Source organism: Sceloporus undulatus, chromosome 4, assembly GCF_019175285.1.
Source record: "Sceloporus undulatus isolate JIND9_A2432 ecotype Alabama chromosome 4, SceUnd_v1.1, whole genome shotgun sequence".
Taxonomy (NCBI): Eukaryota; Metazoa; Chordata; class Lepidosauria; order Squamata; family Phrynosomatidae; genus Sceloporus; species Sceloporus undulatus.
In genome coordinates, this window is record NC_056525.1 from 125033631 (window position 1) to 125061254 (window position 27624).

The 27624-nt window shown below is 41.7% G+C and overlaps 1 protein-coding gene across 2 annotated transcripts in view; it reads right to left on the minus strand.

Moving 5' to 3' along the window:
* BRINP2 (BMP/retinoic acid inducible neural specific 2) overlaps window positions 1-27624 on the minus strand; it is a 133724-nt gene that overhangs the window by 20196 nt on the left and 85904 nt on the right. For both annotated transcript variants that reach the window (XM_042466219.1, XM_042466218.1), the window contains exons 3-5: window positions 8197-8387; window positions 5994-6193; window positions 517-622 (exon numbers count right to left, since the gene is read on the minus strand). In XM_042466219.1, coding sequence (XP_042322153.1) covers window positions 517-622; window positions 5994-6193; window positions 8197-8387 — 497 coding nt within the window. The remainder of the gene's footprint in view (window positions 1-516; window positions 623-5993; window positions 6194-8196; window positions 8388-27624) is intronic.

Sequence of the window (27624 nt, forward strand, 5' to 3'; positions counted from 1 at the left end):
TCAATATTTTACTTTCCTGTATATATCGTGAAGTTATGGGATTCGGCCAAGTGCTCAGCTGACATACAAAAGCATGCATGATCCAGTTAGTGGACTTAGAGGAAGGCCACCATCAGAAAAGGATAATGAACAATTAAATATGTACCAAGGGGAGAACTGTTTTCAATCAGAGAGGAGTGCCAAGCATAGTAGCTGGACATAAACTTCAACTGTAGTAAGAAAAAGGTTGCAATGATATAATTCAGGACCATTCTGAGGCTCTTTGCCATATAGGATCCTGGGAAAGGAAGTTAATTTAGGAATCATAGCAGGAGATCACATGGCTTAATGATGTCTCCTGCCAATCACATTAGAACCATAGACCTAATTTCTTTCGCACAATAAGAAATATAAAATACACTTCAAATTTGTTTGCAGTAGTATGTTAGGCTTGCATCTTTGACCCTCTGTACAGGTTAGAAGATGGACACTGTTAGAGTTCAGTGACATGGGTAGTTGAATGGGGAACACTCTTACCAAGTAGTTGAACTTTGTTCTCTGGGCTCTGAACAAGAACAGAGCTCACCGAGTCCAAGTTGTCATAGTTACTGCAGCCAAGTGGCCCCGTTCTGGTTTCAGTGACCTAAGCAAGAGAAGAATACAGCGCCACTATAAACACTTGAAGGGAATAGACAAAAAAATACTTATACATCCACAATATACCTGCTCTGATCATGAGAAGATTGTGATTCATGACAGGGTTTGAAATAGAAATTAGAAAAACCAGACCTCTCTTGGGAAATGACTGCCTTAAGATTGTTTCATGAAGCTAGGTGTGGAAGCAGAATGGATGGTTCCCATGTCCCCTTCCCCATTGGCCAACGCAAATCATGCCGTAACTGTCACAAGGGATCCTGGTACACCCCCACTGCCTTGAGGGCAATATCTTGGCCATCATCTTGAGGTCACTCCCCACCTGGCTCTGACGGGCAGTGGCAAAAGCATCTCCTCACTAGTGGTTTCTTTCTTTCCTGCTAAACCCCTTCTTTTCCCCATCCCACATGATCTTGCATCTACAGATATTGCTTTGGGCAAAAAGCAGAGGATCCAACTGGTTCCTTTGCTCTGCTTGCCAGTACCCCCTGAGAACCACTCCTCATTTCTAGAGTGGCAAATAGTCACCTGCCAGATGCTATTGGACTGCAAGTCTCATCCTCAGTCAGCATGCCAATAGTAATGGGAACTGCAGTCCAACAACATGTGGAGGACCACATGTTTCCCATCCCCATGGCCTTCTCTAAAATCCTCTTCCCTCTTCTGTCATGGATGTTGTTATGAGCTGTAATCTCCAGAAATCAGAACAAATCATCACAAAACATTACCATTTCACTTTGAAAATGTCAAAGAGCAGGAAGGAATACTGGAAGGAAGCTCTGGACCTGCTCCAGCCAACTTCTCCTTCCCAACACCTCAACTTTTGCAATATTCAATCTGCAAAACTCTAAAGCTTTTCACTGGGTTAAAATATGGAGTTAAATACCCCATTATAAAACTGCATAGACAGCATTATGAATTTGTAGTACAAACTCTGCGATTCCTACAAGCCTGAGGGCCAACTCTGAATGTGCTACAGGCAACATAGGAAGTGCCTCCACAATGGAAATTTTACAATATTAAACCATCTACTAGGAGGGGGAAGCTTTAAATTTCAGTGTTGGGATGGGGATGTGATGTGGAGCTCTTTCCCTACAGGTCCTTTGTCTGCTCAAAACTGTTCTCAAAGTTGCTTTCTTCCTGAATGCAGAAATGCTCATAGGAAGATGAGGTGAGGGTTATTTCATTGGAAAAGATGTCTGTAAGAAAATAAGATTAAGCATCCCCTGCATCTCCAGTCAAATCCAATCCATCTCACCCACACTGCACTGAGATACCCCCCTCATCCCATTAGCTTTTGGGAAATCACTTTATCTGATTTTGGGAAAGTTATTTTAGAAGAACTCCCAGGATCTCCAGTGGTCAGTGGTCATACCAGCTTGGGAGATTCTTAGAGAGTTGTAGTCCACAAAAGTAATGTTTCTGAGCTCTGCACTCGACATGTCTCTTCAGTCACATCTACTTTGGGGTTTGAATATAAAGCATAAACTGTCCACCTAGGTTTTGTCAGATAGCTTTTTTCTTTAACTTTCAGTACTAAAATGATTCTGGAGCAACCTATGATGTCAAAAAGGATATCACTCCACCACCATCCATGTTTTGGAGAGCAAGAAGAGAGGTTTCTAGCTCCAAGAGCACCACACTTAGGATCAGAGTCATTAGAGTCAGGCAATCTTAAGGCAGTAGATCTGCAGTATCATGAAAGGGCAGCAAAAACATTATTTAATTTGTGGTTATTGTATTTTTATTGCTAGGGAGAGGGAGAAGTGATTGGAGAAGGTCATTTTGGTTTCATATGCTGGCTCTAGGTATTCTGCACCTGCACAACTGATACAAGGCTCCATTGGCTGCTCTGCCTTGGGCAGCAGAACTGCCCTTGATACTCTGCTTAGGATCCAGATTAAATCTTCAATGTTTGTCCAATTGTATTTTGAAAGCTCTATTTAGACTGGCGTGCAGTGAGCTGGGCATAAGTTTAATGAAGTATACATTGATATATCTTATTATATTATTTTATTCTATGCATTTTACACACAGAGGTGGCTTCATTCTTCATTGGAGAGCCCTGGTGGCAAAGTGGTTAAATGCCTGTACTTCAGCCACTCACTCACACACCATAAGGTTGCGAGTTCAAAACCAGGAAAAGGACTCAGGCTTGACTCAGGCTTGCATCCTTCCGAGGAGGTCGCTAAAATGAGTACCCAGATTGTTGGGGGTAAATAAGCTTACACTTTGTAAACTGCTTAGGGAGTGCTTAAGTGCACTGATAAAGCGGTATAGAAATGTACGTATTATTGCCATTCATTCTGGAACATGATGTGGTGCCTGATTTGAGGTACTAATAATGATAGTAGAGTCTGTCTACCATGAACTTCTCCAGTGCAAGCCTCATGCCAATGAATGGGAATGGCCCAAGAGACGATATTCTTCTTGCACAAATCATATTTGTTTCAAGGAGGCCAGTGCAGAAAACATACATTGGTCCTGTTTGCACAAAAATATCCTTATTAATGCTTCAAATGGGGGCATGGGTGGTTTCCACATGGAGTCCCAACAAACAGTAACAGTAAATGCCATTGAACAATGGTGCTTTGGAACATAGCAAGCCTGGAAGGTCTGTTCTGTAAGTGAAAGTCAAGCGCTCCAAGCCTCTGACAATGCAAGAGGCCACATGGCTCCTAAAAAGGAGAAATAATTGTGTGGTAATTGGCCTGCTGACAGAGAACAAACCTGAATCTAACCATCCAGCCTCTCCCCCACCCCCAACATTATTAGCATGGCCAATTTTCCATAAATAGCTCAAAGGCACACAGTTGTGGTCTGACTCCCTGCCTGCTTCCCCTCCTGGTTCCTTGGCAGGGGGGAAGTGGAAGAAGGAGGAGGATGAGTACAGTGATGGGTTTATAATTGCAGAGCTGGGTAGCTGATCTCAGGGATGGCAGCCTTGCTTAAGCGACCTGCAAATTAAAATCCAGAGTATGGAGGGGCTGATGGCAACAGATAAAACCAGAGCTGCTATAGAAAAGCAAAGGGAAGAGAAAAGTAAGCAACTTCTTTGATTCTGAGTCTCCCTGCTGCTCTGCATTCTTGGAGTGAGCAGAAGAGCGGGGGGAGAGGGGAGGCTGGAATCCTGCAACACTGTGGAGCTTTTTTCCCTCTCTGGCATATCTGGTTGAAAAGGGGGAAAGACAGAAGGACTGCAAAAGGGCTTCTTCCCCCTCTCCCCCCCTTTACACCTGGACACCCACTGCCATTAAGCGTGGGTGGTACTGAGTCTGAAAGACCAAGAATCTGATTCAGTATTCAGGGCAGGGATGGAAATCAAGCCTCCCTCCAGATGTTGTAGCACTGCAACTCCCATCAATTCCAGCCAGTATAGCCAATAGTGAGAAATGATGGGAGCTATAGTCCAACAACATTTCGAGAGTGATATGATTTACACTCATGAACAAGGGCATCTTCATATGTTCATATAATGATTAATCCAAGATTACTGAAGCCATCACTCTAGCCACTATCATACAACATTAGGACCTTTGCAACATATGTTGAAACTAGTATTCTGTCTTCATTATGCATTTTCGAGGCGTAGGGCAAACTAAGACATTTTGGTGTCTGATACTAAAGGCAACATAGCAACACACACACACACACAACAATGCACACAATCCATTCTACATACAGAAGCTAAATGGACTCACAATTGCCTCTCACTTCAGAAAAAGCAATATGCTATCATCTTCTACAACACCATAACAGTCTAGTTTAAGAAATCCAGATCAGGCAGGGTAGTATATACAGCTCTGTCTTCCAACAAGGAGAATGATATGGGGGTTGCTTATGTCACCTCCGGCATCAATTGTCTGAAGCAGCTGCTTCACTCTACCTAGAAGCTAGAAGCAAGGCATGTGCAACAAGTGAGAGGAAAGACTTATCTACTAAGCAGTGGTTCCCAAACTTTGATCTTCCAGGTGTTTTGAACTTCAACTTCTAATATTCCTGGATGCTGGCCATGATGGCTGAAGCTTCTGGGAACTGAAGTCCAAAATACCTAGAGAACCAAAGTTTGGGAACCACTGTGCTAGAGCATCAACTTGTCTGTTTGCTCTACTTCAGTTCAAAAATAGGATGGTAAAGAGAAGTTGGGGAAGCTGGCTTGTCTGGTTTGCATGAATACATGTCCCATGTTCAAAACACCTCAGGAAAAAGGACCAGAAACATTAGAGAGCAGTTGCCAGAATATATTATTGTTGTTGTGTGCCTCCATATCAGAAAGTAAAATGGACTCATTACCTGACACCATGAAAGTGTCATGTATTCATGTAAACTAAATACCTTTTTATACTTTTACTTGCTTTGTACAATTTTTTTTCTGACTCAGAGTTCAATTTTTTTAAAATACTTTTTTTTTTATCATGGTCTTTTTGTGTATATGTCATTGGCTCTTATAGAAAAGAAGTAGAAGAAGAAAACCTTAAGGGTGTAATTATAGCTCTGCAGAGCCTGCATTTTTAACATGCTTGTAATCCAGCAGGCTGAACACACTTGATATCACAGGCTGACAATACATATAAAACTAATCCCAGCAGGCATCTTTTCCCAGGATAATTCATCTTTTATTATGGTGGCAACTTGTGCACAAATGAGAGTATGATTCTATTTTGATATGGCTGCTGAAACCAACTCCAAACATTGCATGTATATAAGTGAGTAAGTAAAACATTTGTAGTTGTACTTTTCTCTGGAGAGTTTCAGGCAACCAACAACAAGAATAAAACTATAAATCAACAATATAAAATAAGCCTTACAATCTTATACCAAAACAGTAAAACAGTAGCAGAAAATAAGAGAAAATAAAGTGAAATTATTGCAACAACATAGGCAGTTAAAAAGACATTTAGTGGGACCTGCCACCACAGTGCTGCAATGTGGAGAGCTCCTATTCATGAGCATCCTATTAATGAGCATTTTTCTTGTAGTGGAAGAATGAGTGTGTGCCTTTTTGCCTGTAAGCCTTTGCCCTTCTTTTAACCTTCCCATCAGATTGTCAGGACCTATACAGGGATCCTGTGAACAAGAGGAGTCAACTGTCCTCAGTTTGTAGCCAATATTTATGGTTTAGAGGACTTCTCACAAGCTGCCCCTTGTGAGGAAGCAGCAGCTTCTTTTTGACCTGGTGCCAGGCCTACTCACCATTATGCAGACCTCTGCAACCTTAAGGTCAAGAGGAATGCAAATGCCCTCTGCACAGAGCTGCTTTGAAAACTTCCCCCAACTCCCCAAATTTAAGCAACAAAAATGTTTGAGGTTTCAGGTGGCAAAGAGCATATTTGTACCCTTCTGCTCACTTCTAGAGATACCTTAATGGCGGCTGTAGCTATCTGGATGTGGTGGAGACGCCGTAGTGTGCTTTCCCGGTCAATAAAGTAAGAGGCTGCCAGCTGGTGCAGTGTTTCCAAGGAGACAGTGGTATTAGTCCAGCCACTTCCTGAAGGAGTCCCAGGTTCTACTTTCCGACTGAGTTTGCGCTTATCCACAAAAATGGTTAGGGACTCTTCTCCTGCAAAGATGTGAGACACTATATTTAGACTCTCCTGCACAAGGATCCAGCAGCACCAAGTCCAATATCCACTAGGGTGAGTAGTATTCATTAAATAGAATAATGGGAAATGGAAGAATCAGTGCTTTCTATCAGGTACAGGCACTTGACTGACTCTCTGTTATCACTAGGTTTCCTGGGCCAGAATAATCCTGGGGTGTCTCACAGATGTTATTGTCCAAATTGCCACTTTCCTTTTTTTGATCAGTGGCAGCTGGTGGCTTCTATGACAGTGGGACAATGGATCTATTCCAATTTTTATCCAAACTTTAAAGGCTCTATCCAAGGTAATTATAGGAATACCTGTACAATTTAACACCTTGGACAGCTCCTTTAAAGTTTAAACTAGAGCAGATTCACTAGCCTGCTAATGTCTTTGACCAACAGTTGTGGTAGAATAGGAAGGGATGAACCACCTTCTGACCCAAAACTCCTGGTTTGAGTCCCACAAGTTCTGATACTCCTTCAACTCCCTCCTCTGCAAACACCAGTGTAGGTGTGACTATTGGACTGTCCTTTCTAGCCAACTCTCATTGAATAAACGAGCAAAGACTGTCCTCTTGCTTCTGGGTAATTGTAGTACATATCCAGTTATTATAAACAGAAGCAGTTCAGCTTCACGGTGCATGTGGCAAGAGGCATTTCCAAAACAGATTTATAACAAGCTGGCACCTGCAGCACATCAGAGCAGAGATCAGAAGACACAAAAAAGCACCTAACACAACTGTTGTCCAGTCAGCACTTATACACTAAAGTCATTCCTTGCACACTACCAGTTGTTATTCACCTGTTGAGCTTGTTTTGCACAGCCAGCATTACCATTTGGCAGAGTGAGGCAGTCACTTTGGCCAGCAAATTTAGGGTGTTGTGAACATACAGAAAGTTGAATGTTTTCATGGCCGGCATCCATAGTTTTGTATGGGTTTTTCGGGTTATGTGGCCATGTTCTAGCTGAGTTTCATTCTCTGAAGATGCCTGCCATAGATACTGGTGAAAAGTCAGAAAGAAACTCTGCTAGAACATGGCCACATAGCCCAAAAAACCCACAAAAAACATACAGAAAATTGTTAGCTATTTAATTTGCTAGTGTCTTATTTTTGGTGTCAGGGAGGGGGAAAGGCGTTTGTGTAACTTTCTGTCTCATGTGCCAAAATGACTTGACTGGCTTTGAGTACTAAACACCCTGCATTGGGTAGATGTGTGGGTGTGGGTATGATTTGTTGTTCTGCCCCAGGCAGCAAACATGTCCTTGGGCCAAATCTGTTACTTTGTTCCTATTACTAGGTATGACTCATGGGTTTCTAAAAATCCGTGCTGCTACTTTAAGCCCTCCCTTGAACTTTAATCAATAATAACAAATAGTCCATTCCAGTCCTTTGCATACTTACATGGAAGCAAATCCCAGTGAATACAATGGGACTTGCTTCCAAGTAAATATAGATGCTTTTGCTATATGGAGAAATACATGTTTAAGCACATGAATTCCTTGGGTGCAAAACTTTACAGAACCCAGGGCAACTTCCTTTGGTATACACATGCTTAGCACCAATAGCATGTGCTTTTACATGACTAGCACTTTTTCACTAGGGTAGCTGTGTACATCATAGGTCCATTTCTGATAACTCCTATCTGCTTTGAAGCATTTCCAGGATTTTTCTGGTTGTTCTGGTGTCTTTTTCCCAACAGCATTTTTATGCAGACACTGTCCATGGTGAATGATATATTGGGCTATGAGAACGATTTTGGACAGGGCATGGAAGTGTTGGGGATCCTGGGGGGGAAAGGCCACATGCCACCATCCTCTCCATGATTCTCACCACTGCACCAACCTAGGCTATGCCAACTCTTTTATATACATTCAAAAAGTAAAGCACTGAATCAGGATGCTCAGCTAATGTGTGACTTGAGGCTGTGGATGGTGGGATTACCAGAGGAAGCTTACAGAAAGAAAGCAGAACACTTACCTCCAAGTGTGGCTGAGAGCAGGAAATGGGTTCCATATTTTTTAATCAGATTCTCAGTGACTTGTTGAAGGCTGGGCCGGCGCCCCAGAAGGCGAATATTGCGGATGAATTCTGGAGCCAGAGGCAGAGGCAAGTGGAAGAAATCTTTCCTTTCCAGTGCCAAGTTATTCACCTTCCAACGAGCAAATTCCCTGGATGGGGACCCAAGAAATGGCAACAGTAAAGTAGCACAATACATCAAGGCACTTCTAGAAATTTTTATAAATAAATCAAAGGCTTTCATGGCTGGCAACCATAGTTTTTTGTGGGGTTTCTGGCAATGTTCTGGAAGAGTTTATTCCTGGTGTTTAGCCCACATCTGTGGCTGGCATCTTCAGATGTAGGCAAAATGTCAGGAATAAACTCTTCCAGAACATGGCCACATAGCCCAAAAACCCACCAAAAACTATAAAAACAACATCTTTCTAGCTCTCAGTATCAAAATAAGGAAACCCATCTGAAAACATAGTGCCAGATTCCCTTCAATATTGGGGACATTTTGAATGTTTGTATATTAGACTGTAACTCCCAGCACTCCTAGGTTGCATACTCAATGATGATGAATGCTGGGAGCTAGAGTTCAATGACATCTGGAGGTCCACACGCAATTTGTCCACCAATATTATTAGAGTTATGATGGAGCCACAGACTCTCCTAAGCCTCTATTGGAGACTGGCTAGAAGGGAATAATAGTTGAAGAGTTGGATTTTGTAGTTCCTTTGCCTCGTGAGTCAGTTCAGGAGGCAGAAGGAACCTCTACTCTTGAACATTATGTACAGTTAAGGCCAAGAGGCCTTGGTGTCCAGTTGATACTTCTTGTCAGGGATTACTGCTGTCTCTTTTTCGAAGGTATAGTATCTTGGCCAAAAAAGAAGAATTGTTAGGGGAAGAGTGAATGCCTCACCCTTTGCTGCCAAACGTTTATGAAAAATACATTTTAATACATCCCATACTTTCAATATGTTTTAAAATACCCCCACGAAGTCAGCATTGTGCCCATCACTGCACCTAATAAGTGCAGCTGTAGTGCTTTTAGTTGTACAACGCCTTGTAAAAAGTGGTTGTGAAGAGAAGAATGATTTAAAACAAATAATTATCATTAATGAGGGAGGCGACTAATTTCAAATAAATGACTAGTGCTTAACTCTTACCAAGAGAACATCTCAGCAGAATCAGTAATGGTGGCAACTTATTGAAAACTGTATACTAGCACGGTACAGACAGGCTTCGTGGTACGTCTTGATGATGTGCTAGGGTTGCTTTGGGGCGTCACTTACAGACGCCCCTCAATGCTAGCACATGTTCTGTATGTCAAAATGGTGGAGCCCTGTACCGCCATTTTGACATGATGGATGCCTAAGGTCTGCACGTCGTGGCACCATAATGACATCGCAAGTGCACCATTGGTGCACTGTGGCGTCATTATGGCCCTGCAAAAAAGAACCCGCTTTTTGCGGGTTCTTTTTGCTCCATGGGGAAGTCGCGCGGTTTGTCCACTGTGGCTTCCTCACGAAGCAAACCATGGCTCTGGCGAGACCACCCTTTTTGGGCAGTCTGTACCGGATCTCCAATGATTATTAAGGGATGGAGTAATTCCATTACTAGGAAGGAAATGAAATTAGCTGTTGGACTGGCCTCTCTCTGAAACTAGCCTGGGATTCCATAACTTCAGAAATCATAAAGAGTTGAACAAGTTGAAAAGAATTACTCAGGGGTTTGTTTCTGGTGTGTGCCTGTGTATGTGCACGTGTGTGCGAATAACATATTTGTGCCTTGTGCCATCTTCATGACTAACCAATTTATTACAGCATAAACTTTCATAGCCTAGAGACTATTTCATCAGATGCATAAAGTGTTATTTTCAGTTTATCAGGACAATTATTGCTGTTGCAAATGACCATTATGCTTATTTTCAATATACTTAGCTAATATACATTGCTGCAGACAATGTATTTTGCACTGTATTTCCCACGGATTCCCATGTTAACATTTACCCCTTTTTGAATTCAGATAGATATGCACCTGCAGACATACACCTAATATCTGAAATTGATAATGTACCATCAATCCTTATGTCACAATAAATTTGTTAGCCTTTAAGTGACTGCAAGGTTCTATGTTTTTTGCTGCAATAGGCTAATGCAGCTATCCCTCTGAAAAATGTTTAAGTGAGTACTTGGCCATGGAGATAAGACTTTTATATTCAATTCCCTTTTAAATCTCCGAAATGAGAGTTTTGTGGTAATATATATCCAGCTACACACTCCCCAGTACACATATTTATTAGTACGATATTTTGATACAACTGTTATTTATACAAAATCTCTTAAATTTCTTTTATTGGTAGGTCAACATTTTACAACTTTTTCACCATTCTCAACTCTCTTATAGCATTACTTGTACAAAATTTTAGCTGAGGAAACAAAAATGGAGGAGCCTGTGGGTACCCCTCAAAGGACTGCCACATGTTACCCTCTCCAAGTACAGTAATACTGGGCTAAGGTGAACATGTGATATTAAGACAGTACCATAGGATCTGTTTCACAGTTTGTTTAAATCCAATGTATTGGAAAGGCACTGCTACACTGTGAACCATTTGGAATGACTATAAAAACCACAAGCAGATGTCAGGTGGCATTTACCTTGTGCTAAAAAATTAATGAAAATCTCTGTGCCAAGGCAGCAACCACTCTGTGCTAAGAAGTCTCCTTGATTTTACTTGTTTTAAATTATATCATACTCTTATCCAATCCAGATCCTGCTACAACAGTCACAAACTGTGGAAGTTTAGACTATTTGCATATTTGCTCTTTTCACACAATACAGGGGTTTGTGTGATTTTCCATTATTTCTTCTGGTAACCCCAAGAAAGGAGACAGCACTGTACAGGGCACTGTGGCTCCATTACCTTGCACTGAATCAGAGTTAGAGCTGCTGGGGAAATGAAGATGGTCCCATATTCACTTCTCTCCATACTGTACTCAGTAAAAAGAATAAGATTTCTGGTAGCAAGGCTGAGAAAAATGGCTGTGCATTAGCCCTTGAAGACTTTTACTGATTTATTATTTATTTATGGCATTGATATTCAGCTTTTCTGCCACAGAGGTGGCCCTCAGAGCAGCTTGCATACATATATATATATATATATATATATATATCTCAAAACCTCTGTGGGAGAAAAACAACACCACACATCATGAAATGTACTAACAAATAATGACAAATCATCTATAGTAAGAGAACAACCTATCAAAATCTAAAGTGAGGACGATTAAATATTAAACACACATTCTACAAAAACTGCTGTCCTACAAGGAGAAATGTTATCAGACAGAAAAGGGAACTGGCTGAAAATGGACCAGCAGCCTCTCCGGTAAAATGTTCGGATCATAGATTACTGCCAGGGACAGAAGGAAATCAATTGCCAGCCACACCCCACCAGCTCATGGTTGTATCCTATGTTGTTGCTGCTGCTGCTGTTACTATGTATGTTAAAAGTTACTTCCAACTTATGGCAATCCAAAGGCAAGAATTTTTTCAGAAGGGGTCCCACTCCAGGAGAAAGGCAGAATATAAATAAAATATAAAATAAAGTGAAATGAAATGAAATAATAATAATATAATAATAAATTGTTTATTTATATACCACTTTTCCAGGGGTCAAAGCGGTGTACAGCAGATAAAATTATGACCAAATGTCATGATACAATATAAAACAGTTAAAAATAATATTACAATATAACAATCGAATACAGTTATCTAAAAACAGCATAATTATATAAAATTAAATCAGAAAATAAATACATAGCATAATCAATTGGGGAGTACTTTCACTACAAAGAGTTGGGAGGGTAAGCTTGTAGGAAGAGGTAGGTTTTTAATGCCTTTTTAAAGGTTTCCAGTGTCCCACTGAGGCGGATCTCTTCTGGAAGAGCATTCCAGAGAGTGGGCGCTATTGCTGTATAAGCTCTTTGATGGGTAATCGCCAATCTCACCTTAGGGTATTTGAGTAGTAATTTCCCTATAGTTCTGAGAGTGCGGGGTGGATTATGCAGGGAGAGGCGTTCCCTCAAGTAACACGGGCCCAAGCCATTTAGGGCTTTAAAGGTAAAATAAGTTGCCTTCCTTCCTTTGAGGCTGAGAGAGTGTGACTTGCCCAAGGTCACCCTGTGGGTTCCCATGTGGGGAATCTGAACCCTGGTTTTCCAGAGTCCTAGTCCAGCACTCAAACCACTACACCACACTGGCTCATCATATCATGTGTACTCCTTCTCCTTTTTAATCTCTTTTTTTCCTTCCTTTGTAATGACATTTTCAAAATCCAAGTAAAAAGAATGAGAAAATACAGAAGTGCTTTATTTAAAGATTATAACAAAAGAAAAATGTCCCATTATTATGGAATAGCCTTTATTTCTGGCATTTTCTTAATTTCAAGCAGGTTTTTTCTATGTCAAAAAATACATGATTGTTTGTGATGCTAAGTATAGGACTATAGGGTGCAGCACAACACAATGACTGGATGCCGTGGTCCCAAACCAAGCCACTCCTGTGCTCCTCAAGACTGCTGGCAAGGAACTGCTTTTCACTGCTCCTTTTCTGGCTGGCATTGGGCTGTCTTAGGCATCTGCAGAGCATTTTCCAGCCAACCCAGAGGCATGCGTCATCTGCACACCACACCCCCGAAGCGGCTGGAAACCACATCTTTTGGCCTGTGTGTTTCGGGACTATGCTGTTGTGCATCTTTATTCTGACTCTCATTTATGGAGATCCTCTCCTAGAGTTTCTTTGACAATATTTGTTCAAGAGGAGGTTTGCCATTGCCTTCCTCTGGAGCTGAAAGAGGGTGATTTACCCAAGGTCACCCAATGGGTTTTTGTGACTGAGAGGGAATTTGAACGCTATTCTACAGACTAACATGGCTATATCTTTGAATCCTACTCTCCTAGATGTTCCCTTTGGCCTTGTGTTGTCCAGTTCAGATGATGCAGGGCAAAATCCCAGGGCCATGATCAGGCCTGATCCTGGTAGACTAGACACAGATCTAGCCCATTCCCAAGGTAAACAGCCTTTAGCCTGGGTCAGTTTGACACCTGGTTTGCCACAGTTTCCTGGAAATTCTCTTTACATGATCCCTCATGCTCCTTACCTTGCTGCGCCATTTCTGGTACTGAGAAGTCCCCTCGGTGCAGCCAGGTGCCCTGTTTCCACATCAGACATGATGACAGGGGGCTTTTCAGTACCAGTGATGGTGCAGCAAGGTAAGGAGCAAAGGAGTGAGTGCTTGTTGGTAGCAGGTCCCAGGTTGGCACAGGACCGGTTGTGTAAATACTGACCTGGGGACCAACCCAAGTGAGCACCTGGGCCAGAATATCATGGGGTCAGTCAATGCTATCCTGACTTGTCTACTTAAGCCCCCTAGAGTCCTAGTTCACCACTCAAATTATACCATGCTGGTTCTATGACTACAGGTTATTATTCTTCTGTCTGACTAGCTTTGCAGGAATAGTATAAGGACAGGAATGAAGATTACACTATTTATATGCCACCCTGAGTTCCTTAAGAGGCAAATGTAATTACAAAAACAGTACCTACTGTGAAAAAAGCAGATAAAAAGAAAATCAACTCATTTGAGAAGATTGCTGAGGATACCATGGACAGCCAGAAAAACAAACAAATGGGTCCTTAAACAGATCAAGCCTGAAATACTCCTAAACACTAAGGCGGGATACAGACCGCCGCTTTGCGGCAGTCTCCCGCCGGCGCCATTTGCTCCGCGCAGGAGCTGTAGCAGCCAAACCGCGCGGCTCCCGCGCGGAGCAAAAAAGAAGCTCCATTTCGGAGCTTCTTTCCGCGGTGCACTGATGACGTCGCGAGGCGCCGCTGGCGCATTCGCAATGTCATAGGCGCCGCGACACATCTGGACGCTATGCGTCCAGTACGTAAAGATGGTGGCGCCCATGTGGAAGGGGTGCCGCTATCTTGTATGTATTGTATACGTACTAGGGTTAGGGGGGTGCGGAAGCACCACCCCTTCCTAACCCTAGTACATATACAATACGTACTATATGGCGGTTTGTATCCCACCTATGATTACTAAATTGAGGTTGTCGTACTTTGGCCACATCAAGAGAAGGCATGACTCACTTGAAAAGACAATAATGCTGCGAAAGGTTGAAAGTAGAAGAAAGAGAGGAAGACCGCACACCAGATGGCTAGACTCAATTAGGTAGGTCAGAGGCATGAGTCTGCAGTGGAGGACAGGTAGACTTGGAGATGCCTCATCCATAGGGTTGCCATGAGTCGAGGCCAACTTATGGGCAGTTAGAAACAACAAACCACCTATAACTGGCCAGCTTATCAGGACTTTCTTTATACTGAAAGCTGTGCCAAAGAAAAATGTGCTGACATTCAGTCATTTTATATTTATCAGCTTCACAACTACAGCTTGTAAAGCAAGTCATATGATATGTGCCAACTAGACCCCCGCTTAAGAGGCCTCACATACTCTTTCCAGTGTGATGGCTGGCATGAGATGATTTCAGCAGCCTGCTGTTTTCCCAGAACAATGCCCCTGTAAACAATGATGGGCCAATTTCATTCTAATCTTGACAATTTTGCTGTAATTAAAACCAGGCTGCAGCTTGCAAACACTTTAATTAAGTCTGATTGGGAAAGATGGAGGAGAAGCAGGGGAGTAACGGATGGCTGGCAAAGCTAGCAATAACACTGGATTCCAATATGTATATAAATCCACACCACCCGCATGACTGCTGAGCAAGGTTTTAAACCAGGCCAATTGTGAGGAGAAACAGAAAGATTGGAATTTAGGCTCAACGGACTGGTGCAAGACTGCAAGATCCCTAAAGCCAAAATATACTAAACATCAGATAACTTGAAGCACACAGGTTTCCTTCCTTCCCCCTCCCCCTGCATTAAAACTGAACGCACACTTCACTTTAACAAAAAATATTTATTTCTAGACTGCTTGGAGTAAAGATTAAACAGTTTCCATGGAGCTCGCTCATTTCTATTTCTGTCTCATATATTGTTTTAAGTGTGCCTCCCGGAAGGCAGCAAGTCCCAAGCACAAGTCCCTTGTGCAGAAACTCAACAGACAAACTCCCTCCTCTGATGTGGGCAATTCTTTTGCTTCTGTGAAGCTTGACTAGAAAACACTGTTCTGCTCATCCACAATGAAGAAATAGTCATCCAAAGCAAAAGAGAATTGGCAGGAGGCAAACCCACAGTGGTAAATCATGGCGTGAACTGCTGTGGTGTTGGGTTCATTTTGTTTATTTGTTTATATAGAACGCAGTTTCCAAATTATTGCCTTCCTTTGGGCATAATTAATCTTCCTCTTTTCTCCACCAAGGCATACAATTTCATTTCTACCCCAAAGTAACTGTGCAGAGTGTCTTCCTGATTGGTATGCCATTAGTAAGTGGTACTACATGATACCAGGGAAGGGGTGGAACAGCTCCATTCATTTTTTGATTATTCAATGTTCCTGCCTTGAGTCTGAGAGAGTAGGAAACAGTTGCACAAATTTTTGGAGAACATTATATCCCATCCACCCCATCAGCCCGACCAACCTCTCATTTTTTTTGCATTCTCCTTGTCCATTCCTTACTTTTTTTTAGTTTACTAATTCCCACATGGATACCATCTAAAGTCTCAGAGTCAAGAGCTTTATAATTAAATTCCCCATAACAGATGAAGCACCTCTGCTGGGTCTCTGGTGTACAGAATTGGCAGACCACCTGGGAGGCCTCTCCTTTTCCAAGCTGCCTTTCCCACCTGTTGGTTTAACACTGCTTGAGCTAATTACTAATTAGTCTGTCATCCTCTGACCATGAAAAAACAAAGATTCCTACAGCTATCTGCATGTGCAATGATTCGAACCTTATGACCTAAAGATTATTAACTGTACAAATACTGTAATTGAGGGACTAAGCAGGAAACACTTTTTCAAAAATTAAGGAGAAATAACCTTAAGGTAAAGAACCCCAAAGCCTCAGAGTATTTCTTGTCTTTAAAAAACCCTATGGAATTCATGAGGTCACCGTAAATCAACAGGCAACCTGAGAGCACATACAGGCATGCAAAGAACCAGCTGAGAAATGTAAAAGTGGTTGTCTCATTTAACTAATTAATAACTAGAAACCAAATTCTGGAATTTAAGTTAGAATTTCTGAAATTCTAACTTAAGTCAACCCATTAAGTTAAAAAAAATTAAGCAGACACTTTACATAAGAACATTTCTAACAACTGCAATGGAGTGGTTGTGTGACAGGCAATCCACACACCCACCCACCCAGCCTGCCTTTCCCTTGGCTACTATCACACAGCTGCACTGCTATGGCGAGGAGGTAGTCTGAGTAACCTCCAAGCCTTTGTAGGGCCCCTGTGAGGACATCACAGCCCCTGTGAGGTGGGATCCATGAACCACAGGTTAAGAACCACTGCATCAAAGTCACTCTAAGCTAATTAGTTTGCTTGCCTGTTAAGAATCCATAAGGGCAAGAAAAAGCTTTGGTAAACCTAATTTAGGCCTGTTACAGACTGCCAAAATATAGCTGCTTGGGGTCTCTTTGGAGGTGTGCTATTTAAATGATGCATGGGTCCTAAGAGTCTGGAGGTCGCGCCAAAGCCACACTCCATTCCTAAGCACTGGAGTGCAGCTTTGGTGCAGCTTCTGGATTCTTAGGATGCATGCATCATTTAAACAGCATACCTCCAAAAGACCCGAAGCAGCTTTATTTTGGCAGTCTGTAACAGACCTTACTTTCCATATCAAGTGCTACATCAGTGTTGTGCATGACTGTAACCCATCCTGAAAATGATAAAAGAACATCCTCTTATCATAAACACATGGAGTAATGTTCCTGCTTCTCATACTGTAATTAAACTGGTAATTTCTTCCAAAACTTGAAGTTATGGCTTAGTGCCCTCATTTTTTCCCTACTCTGAAATTAACTGACAGTACATAATGAAAACAAGAGAGAACCCCCAAATAACAAATCCTTCATGTAGCAAGAAAAGTATGTTTCTTCCCCCATTTGTTACTCCTCCAAAGTAAAGGAAGGGTCTCCCCATAAAAGAATTACAATTCTACAGAAATGAAAAAATGATTCTTTCTCCTGAAGAGAAACTAAAACAAATGTTTCAGCATTTCTACCTTTATTTTTAAATCTGTTGTGGAAATGAGAACTATGTGTTTTTGCTTGCATGTGCCTTGGAAATGCTATGTGTGTTTGACACCTTTTCTGCTCTGAAATGAATGTCTGCAGTCCTTCTTCACTCCTCCTCCAGGGACCCAAACTTTGTGGAATCCCTATTCCTGGTAAAACTATACTTTTAGAAAAACTGCATTTCTTGCAGTGATTTAAAGGCCAGCAGCCTATTACATAAAAATAGGGTAATGGAGCAAATTATTGAAAACATGCCTAAATGTCAAGTTAAAAAGAAAGTTAAATATTTAGGAATTTGGCTGACAAATAAAAATACAGACCTTTTTGATAACAATTAAAAAATTAAATGGAAGGAAATTAAAAAGGAATTAACTAAGGAACAAATTACAGTTATCATTAGCCGGTCATATTAAGGCTATCAAGATGATGGTTCTGCCCAAAATGAACTTTTTATTTCAAATTATACTAATTTTGAACAGCGACTATTATTATTATTATTATTATTATTATTATTATTATTATTTATATAGCGCTGTAGATTTGCACAGCGCTATACATAAAAACAATAAATATAAAAGAGTAAACCTGTCTATGGCATACAATCTAAGAAATAATAGGATAATACATATAAAATACATAGCAATACAGGAAATGGTCCAATAAAACAGTCAACAAAAAAGAACATCAAATAGCAAGTGACAATCACGCAATGCCTGGGAAGGCTTCTCTGAACAGGATGGTCTTCAACTCCGTTTTGAAGCTGGTTAAAGAAGTGATGGCTCTTGCTGGTGGGGGAAGAAGGTTCCAGGAGTGAGGGACAGCGAGTGAAAAGGCACAAATCCGAGATGGGGCAGAGGTAATCCTGGGCTGAGACAGCCGACCTTGACAACCAAAACGGAGGGCCCGAGTGGGAAAGTGAGGAGATAGAAGGTCAGATAAATAAGGAGGGGCCAATCCATGGAGGGCTTCAAACGTCAACAGCAGAAGCTTATACTAAATACGAAAAGGGAGGGGGAGCCAGTGCAGGGATGGCAACAAAGGAGAGATATGGTCAGAGCGGTGGACAGATGTGATAATGCGTGCAGCTGAATGCTGGACAGAAATTAAAGGACGGAGGTGAGAAAGAGGAAGCCCAGCCAGGAGGATGTTACAGAAATCAAGTTGTGAGACCACTAGGGCATGGACCAGGATCTTGGCAGTAGAGGCAAAGAGATATGGTCGGATTTTGGCAATATTGTGTAAAAAGAATCTACAAGCCTTGGCTGTGTTCTGGATCTGAGGGATACACAACAGAGAAGAATCAAAAATAAAACCAAGACTGCGGGCTTGCTGGACTGGTTGAATAGAAATGTTGTCCACAGAGACTGAAAAGGAGTGTTGAAGGGTGGGCTTAGGAGGAAAGACAAGAAGCTCCATCTTGGACATGTTGAGCTTCAAATGCCGATGGCACATCCACTGCGAGACAGCTGTGAGACAAGACGAAACTTGCTGTTCAAGCCTTGGAGAAAGGTCAGGGGTGGAAAGATACAACTGGGTGTCATCGGCGTACAGATGGTAGGAAAAACCAAAAGAGCTAATGAATTTATCTAAGGACAGTGTGTAGAGAGAAAACAGAAGAGGACCCAGAACAGAGCTCTGGGTAACTCCAATAGATAAGGGAACAGGAGATGAAGTCTGACCACCTGTGACCACTGCAAAAGATCTGCCTGACAAATAAGATTTAAACCAGTTGAGAACAGAGTCAGAGAACCCAAGGTCAGAAAGTATATCCACTAGAAGACAGTGATCAACGGTGTCAAAGGCTGCAGACAAATCAAGAAGGATGAGAACAGTGTAAAGGCCATTAGCCTTGGCCCGTAAAAGGTCATTTGAGATCTTAGGGAGAGCTGTTTCTGTAGAATGCCTTGGCCGAAAACCAGACTGAAAGGATCAAGAATGGAGTTGGCTTCAAGAAAATCAAGTCAGAGAGAATAAACCACCCATTCCAAAACCTTAGAAAGAAAGGGAAGAAGAGAAATCGGATGATAGCTAGACAAAGAGGAGGGGTCAAGAGAAGGTTTTTTTTAAGAATTGGGGAAATGAGAGCATGTTTAAAGTCTGAAGGGAAGGAGCCTGTAGAGAGAGAGATTGAAGATATGGACAAGCGAGGGCAGAAAAGAGGGAGCTATAGAATTTAGAAGACGAGTAGAAATTGGATCAAGAGAACAAGTTGCAGGTTTAGAAGAGTTCAGAAGTGTAGCAAGTTCATCCAAAGAAGCAGGAGGAACCACAGAAAATATGTCATTACATTTCAGGAAATAAGATAATAGAATCACAGAGTTGGAAGAGACCACAAGAGCCATCCAGTCCAATCCCCTGCTATGCAGGAACTCACAACCAAAGCACCCTTGAGAGATGGCCATCCAGCCTTTGTTTAAAGACCTGCAAAGAAGATGACTCCACCACACTCCAAGGGAGTGTGTTCCACTGTCAAACAACTCTTACTGTCAGGAAATTCTTCCTAATGTTGAGGTGGAATCTCTTTTCCTGTAGCTTGTATCCATTGTTCTGGGGCCTGTTCTCTGGAGCAGCAGAAAACAAGCTAGCTCCATCCTCAATGTGACACCTCTTCAAATACTTAAACAGGGCTATCATATCACCTCTTAACCATCTCTGCTCCAGGATAAACATACATTCCTTGATAAATTCCTTAATATGACTAGGTGGTTAAAAAACAACAACAGCATGTTGTCTGTATGTGCCTTCAAGTTATGGTGACCCCATTAATTTCATAGGGTTTTCTTAGGCAAGGAATACTCAGAGCTGGTTTTGCCAGTTCCTTACTCTGAAATATAGCCTACACGACCTATTATTGCTTGCCAATCTTTCATCCAAGTAATAACCAGAGCTGACCCTTCTTAACTTCTAAGCATGCTACCCCCAGCATGAAATCTAATGGCTACAATCATGGGAGCTGCAAGGGGTACACAGTAGTATTAGGGGTAAGGTTTTCTTTTCTTTAAACAGCATGATTTTGCCCAGTTACCCAGTCCTTTGACTCATCAACCACCACCATGTAATCTCAGTGGTACTGAGCAGCTTTGCTTCAGGCAGATTATCATTTGTTGTGCTTTTCAAGAAAAAAAGATCTGAAGTCTATTGGACTGATGGACTGGTTTCAGATTCTCTATAGTGAATGATAATTGCCATAAAGTTAGACTATTAAGGCTGAAATTCTACATTCACTTACCTTGAGCTTGGTGGAACTTACTTCTGAATACATATATACAGAATTACAATATATTCTAGGGTACTATTCTATTATATATCTGATTTACCTGAAAACACCATTTGATAACTTTTCCATTATATCTTCCAAAATGTGTATGAGAAAGAATTGTCAAGAAAAACAATTACTACATGGTGACCAGTGTGCAAATCTAAACATACAATGTTTCCCTGAACTTCAAAACACTTATTTGTGATAAAACAAGTACAGGATTGAGCTCCAATTCCAATCTGCAACAGTTTGATTTTATTCTTGGCAGATCTTTCATTTCTAGGCACAAATGCATGGCTTGGTATTAGATATTATTGTCATTTAGAGCATCTGATTGATTTGTACATTAATTAAAACCAAAATAGTTCCTGGCTGTAGATTTTAAATCTAATAAGCTTTACAGCATTGAAAGTACTGTATTTAAAATCAGGGAAAGGAGTAAAGTTCTCCATCTAAGCAGGATGGAAAGCAACAACTTCATCTGAATCATCAGTCCTGAGATTGGATAATTTGTTATCTCTAAAGGATATGGAGGACAAGAAGATTTGGAGTAAGTTCTAGACTGTTGCTATATAAGCTGATGATGAATCAAGAGAGCACAATTTCTATACACTTTTTCTTTACAGCAGCTTTCAAGGAAAGAGGGATGATATGTAAAATTTGAAATAAGACCAGAAATATATTTTTTTAAATATGTTAAACAAAATTCCACCATTGATTGAGAAGAAATATTGGCGCATTAAAGAGCACAGTTTCAGGACCACTGCTCTAAGCAGATTTCTTAGTAAGCTTTCAGTTTAAAATAAGTTATTGAAAGAAGAAATTGATATGAGGCCTATTACTGGGGATTAAATTTATATAATTGCCATATTGTAAATATCTGTAGAGGATTTTTTTAGTAATTACAAAATAATAAAAAAAGAAAAAAGAAAGAAAATAGGGTAATAGAAAGGGGTTATGAGGCACACAAAAAAATACCTTGAGCCACAAGTCCAAGTCCATGTTTTATATGGAATGAATCTAGAAGAACTTTGCCTTCTGTTTCCTATCTATAAAGCTGCTTTACAAGGGTTGCTTCTAGGTGGGCAACTAATGGGATTAATGTGTGTCTGTGTGTGTGTTGCTGAAACACTTCATGACATAAGGCATCGTTTGCATAGTATGTAAAAGTGTTTGTCTGGGTTTGGAGAAGTAGAACATGACAACTCTAAGAGACAGAAGGGGAGAAACACCTAGCCTCAGGCAGGATGGGAAGGAAAGTTAAGAAATGAACAGGGTAAATGAGTACCAGGGTGGAGAGGGAGAAAGACTAGCAAAAACGAAGACTGGATTAGAGAAGAAAAACACTGCTGTGGAGGAAGTGGGAACAAATGGATTTCTAACTGTAGCAAACCTGGAGGAGGCTAAATAGGTTCTGTAATGGGGGGAGATATTTCTTTTCACCATTGTAATTAGTAACACTGTAATGAATAACAGAAGGAGTTGCCTTTTAAAAAGTAACTTTCCAGGCTCTAGATATTGCTCTCTGAAAAAAGACAGAGGGTTATCTGCCTTTCTACAGTACAGTAGAATGGAAAGGCTAAGCCAGTCAGCTTTGTTCCCACATGTTTGCCTCTTCCTAACGCATCTCCATGACTAGTAGCACCTCAGAAGAGCTGGAATCCCGTGTAGGAAAAGGGAAACTATGGGACCACTCCCGCTACATTACAAATCAGTTTGCAAACTGGTTTAAAAGGGGGTCATTCACACTTGTGCCAGTTTTTCGCAACCTGAATTCTGGGGAGTGGGCAGCACAAATTCCCCATAACCCAGTTCTGTAATACATCTTTTCAAAATAACATATTTTTTGTTACCAGCCACAAATGGGAACTTGCTGTCGATTCAATTCGGAACACAGGAAGGGAGAGGTTAATGTGCAGGACTCCCTGCCAGCCAAAGCCAAAGCCAGGGAGAGGATTCTCCTGGAACATCCCATTAGATTGTATACTTAATAAAAGTTGACAGCTTATGCACATCTGTGCTACTGCCTGGCTGCAGTAGACCAGACCTTTAAAAACTGGCATTATTGGTATGACAATAGTGCACATGATTTCATTGCCATTTTATTTTTTAAAAACCCTATTAGTGGGGGTAGGGATTAGGGATCTAAAGAACCAAGGGTTTGCCATTCTCATCCTCTGAGGTTGACAGGGGGGGAAGCTATCATTTGGCTAGGGGTCCTCAGAGGGGCTTGCAATCACCATTCTCCAAGGCTGATGGGGAGGGAATCCCCCCCCTCAAGGAGAAGCTATCACAGAGTTTTCTTGGCAAGGGGGTTTCTAGACCAGGAAAATGTCACCCAAACAATGTGACACAGATACACATCATTTTACTGACATTTAAAAAAAAACCCAAAAACAATCGAAATGGCGGCTCCATTTTAAATCGATACGAATGGTAATATGAATGTCAACAAGGTTAAATTGCCATGGAGAGAGTCGATCAGGGTAAACATAATGGGAACTTTGATTCTGTATTGCATCATCGAATCTCCCCAGATCTACTTGGCACAAGTGTGAATGCAGCCTAAATAGGCACATTGAAAAGGATGCCTCCTGACTCCCTGAAGGCCCAGGATTTAAGAAAATAATAGGCCTAGCTGAAGCTCTGACACCAATGAGAATGATGTTGTTGTCAGACATGCTGCCTTTTAGCATCTCTTTCTTTCCTGTGCGTCTATTTTCCCAGCCCACCTCCTGGCAGTTAAGAGTTTTTGTAAGTGAGGGAATGGGGGAAATGTACACAGTTCTTTCAGGAATAATTAGGTGGGCTTTGATGATGCTCATTAAAGTGAGAAATTGACAGTGCTGATTAGAATGAGGCAGCTTGTAAGCAAGTACCATGAAAAACTGCCAGAGCTCGGAATTCTGCCGAAGCTGGTCCATCATGACCTGTGTGGCACCTCCTCCCATCTACCTTCCCACCAGCTAGAAATCAGTAAATGATGCCAGATCTCATCAGCCTACACAAACAAGGGGGAGAGTGGGGTTGGGGAGGCAGGAGAGGCTTGAAAGGAATTTACAGCAGAACAAACAGATACCAATTATAAAAGTTGCTTAATACCAAAATGTTATCAAGCCTAACAGTGTTGATGTCCTCCTCATTAGCCAATGAGATGGGGCAAATTGGTGGGATGCATGAGTGCTTACGAGACTATAATTCACTTATCATATACATTCTCTAAGCAGTGGTTCTTCTCAAATGTCAGAGAAACGAATTCCTCCATGTAACAATACATTTTCGTTCACCTTAAACAAAGAATTATAGCTTAAACCAGGAGGTAAACAAGGGGTCTCTCACCTCTGTTTTGTGTTTCCCTTTGCACAAGCATATAAACCAACCAGGAAAAGAAGAGCTATTTCTGATGCCTGATCCTGGGATCACAAATGCTGCTCCGAAACAAGCCCTGATTGGGAAGCTCCTCACAAGCACTTGTTCAAATTCTGGTTTGTTAAGCCACAGTTCTGGATACGGCTGCCATACCAGACTAGTTTTACCTAGATACTAGGTAAGCTGTGTGGTGTACATTTAGATCACTATCCTCTAAGCTTTAATTTAAAAAAAAAAGTACAGCGCACCTGCGCCATATGCAGACTTGACATACATGGACTTGAGGTCTAGCAGATGGCAAGCCCTAATAAGGTGAATGGGGTGCATGGCGTGGGGGCATGCACCATTCAAATGAATAAGGCAATGGTGTACTGTAAGTCTATAGCCCTTGTAGGAGCTCACATATGAGGAAAAAGGGTGAGGCATGCTTTAGTGAAATTGTTCAGTGAGAAACATGTCTGCCTCTGCCTTTCAAGAGAAGGAAAAGTAAGCTAGTAAACTGGTAAAGGGTACAAGGTGAGGTTAGATGAGAAATGTAATATGAGGGAAGGGAAGAGAGTGATGTGAACACTGGTATAAAAGAAACAAAAGAGGAGGATTTTGAGGGTAGGAGGGGTGGGGAGGAAAGGAGTAGGAGTAGGAGTGAAGTGAAAGTGAGCAATGTGAGCAGTGGAGGACAAGAAGCAAGTGAGTATATTGTGGGGAGATGAGCTGAGGGACAGAGTAGGGGAAGCGGGGTGAGTGGTGAGAATAGTGAAGTTCAATAAACAAGGGGTGCATGGTAACAGTTTGAGGTGAGGGCAAGAGAGACAGTACAAGGTAAGGGAGAATGAGAGGTACAAGTGACAGAATGTAAAAAAAGAAGGAAGAGAGGAATTGCAAGTATGCAAGATGAGGCATGAAAGGGAGCAAGGGAATGAAAAGAGCAATGTGAACAGCAGAGTGCAAGAAACATGGGAGGAAGGAGTTATGAGGACCTGGGTGGTGCAGGGAAGGGAGTAAGAGGAAGGAAGAGTGAATGCTGTGAGCACTGAGTGCAAGAAGCAAGGGAGGAGGGCACTGCAAGGCTGATGTGAGAGAGGGAATAGGAGGGAATGTGGGTAAGCAGTCCAAGCAGTGTCTCATAAGAAATGAGGGAGAGTGTATTGCAAAGGTGGGGTAAGATGAGTAAGGTGATGTGAGAAAGGGAGTCGGAAGAAAAGGGAGAGGGAGTGATGTGAGTGTCACAGTGCAAAAACAAGGGAGGGACACATTGGACTTTCTCACACATGGGGAAAATCAGGGATTTAAACAGTCATTTTCCCAGGAAAGTCACACGATCATGATAAAGAGTTTCACACACATTGCAATTAGAATGATTTGTTACTAGTTATTCCCTGGTTATTCCCAGGATAAGTCGTGTGCCTCTCCTGAGAAAATGACTGTTTAAACCCTTGATTTCCCCTGATTTCCCCCATGTGATAAAGTCCATTGTAAGGACATGAGGTGGCATGGGGAAGGAAGAATGGAAGAGTCCATGGTGTGAACAGCAAACTGCAAGAATCCAAAGAGGTGCACCCTGCAAGAGTGTGAAGGGAGTAAGAGTAAGAAGGAATGGGGTGTGTGTGTGAGAGAGAGACAAGCGGTAGAGTGTACGAAGCAAGAGAGAGGGGTATTATAAGGGGAAGGGATGATGTGGGAAAGTAGGAAGGAAGGAAAAGTGAGGGATGTGAAAATAGTGTGCAAGAAGCAAAGGAGGAACATCATGAGGGCACAAGGTGAAATCAGGGAAAGGAGAGTGAGAAAAGCAGGTTTTGTAGTGTAAGAAGATAGAGAGCCAGCAGGGGAGTAGTGGTTTGAGCACTGGACTACAACTCTGGAGACCAAGGTTCCATTCCCAGGCCGGCCATGAAACCCACTGAGTGACCATGGGCAAGTCGCATGCTCTCAGCGTCAGGGGGAGTCAATGGCAAACCTCCTCTGAACAAAACTTGCCAAAAAAAAAAAAAATTGACAGTTTTGCTTTAGAGTCTCCATAAGTCAGAAACGAGTTGAAGGCACACAGCAACAAAGTGTAAGAAGCAAGGGAGAAAGGTATTGCAGGGTGTGAGGTGAGACAACTGAAGGAGTAGGAGGTAGATGAGAGAGCAGTGCAAGTGGTAGCATGCAAGAAGCAAGGAGTCTGTAAGGCAGGTTTGCTGAGACGAAGTGGTGCCCCACCACCACCACCACCACCACCACCACCACCACCACCATGGCACTATCTTTCCATGGTGGTGGGATTGCATGGTCCTATGAGGTGAGAGGCTATGCTGACAGAAGCAGTGCTATAAGTCTTTCATGTCAGACAGGCTTTTACCAAGGAGTTCGAATAATGGGAGGTGCTCAACAAGCTGCAGGAGTACAGGCAGAGTTAAGTATGGTTAAGTACAAATAAAAAGACAATGGAAACAATACACTGAAGAACTCTATAAAACAGATGAAAGGATGACAGTTTCATTCAAGGAAGAACCATATGAAAATGAACCTACAATTAACTCAGGGCACTTGGGAGAAATAAATGACAAGGAATAAGATAGAATACCAATAGAGCTGCTTCAGTCTACAGAGGCAGAAAAACACCTTAGGCCTAACCAAAATCAGTCAACTATTATGGAAGACAAAACAATGATACACAGATTGGAAATTCTCAATATATAGTCCAATTCCAAAGAAAGCGGACACTAGGACTGGAGTAATCATAGAACTATTGCATTAATATCCCATGCAAATAAAGTGATGCTCAAAATTCTACCAGAAAGACCTTTTACCATATATAGAGTGAGAAATGCTAGATGTGCAAGCTGGGTTCTGGGAAGGAAGAGGCAATAGAAATCATATTGCAAGCATGCTCGATAATGGAGCACACTAAAGAATTTCAGAAGAAAATCAGCCTGTACCTTATTGGATATAATTGTGTAGATCATGAAACACTTTGGATTGCTCTTAAAGGAATGAGTGTGCGCCACTAGATATGATTGCCTTGATTGTCCTGACCTGTATTCAGAACAAGAGGCTACTCTTAGGACAGCATACAAAGAAACAGAATGGCTTCCAATTAGCAAGAAGGTCAGGCAAGACTGCATTTTATCACCCTATCTGTTTAATTTGTATCCTGAATGTATCATACGCAAAGATGGATTAGGCTCAGAGGAAAGGGATTTGAAAATTGGAGGAAGGAACGTCAACATTTTAAGATGTGCTGATGACACCATACTACTAGCAAAAATTAGCAAAAACATGGAATGGTTACTTAAGAAAGTCAGGGAAGAAAGTGCAAAGACAGATTAACAGTTGAACATTAAGAAAAAAAAATAATGAACAGATATGTAACTCTGAAGCAGAGGAGGAAGACACTGAAATAGTTCAATATTTTCCATACCTTTGTTGAGTCAGAATGGAGATTGCAGAACCACAGGGTTCTGTCCTGGGCTCAATGCTATTCAATATCAGAGTAAGTCTAGTTATGAAGGAACTAGACAAGATCCTGAAGTGTAAAGATATATAAGCGTTCTACAGATGGGCGCAATGGGGTGCCATCATCACGCCTGT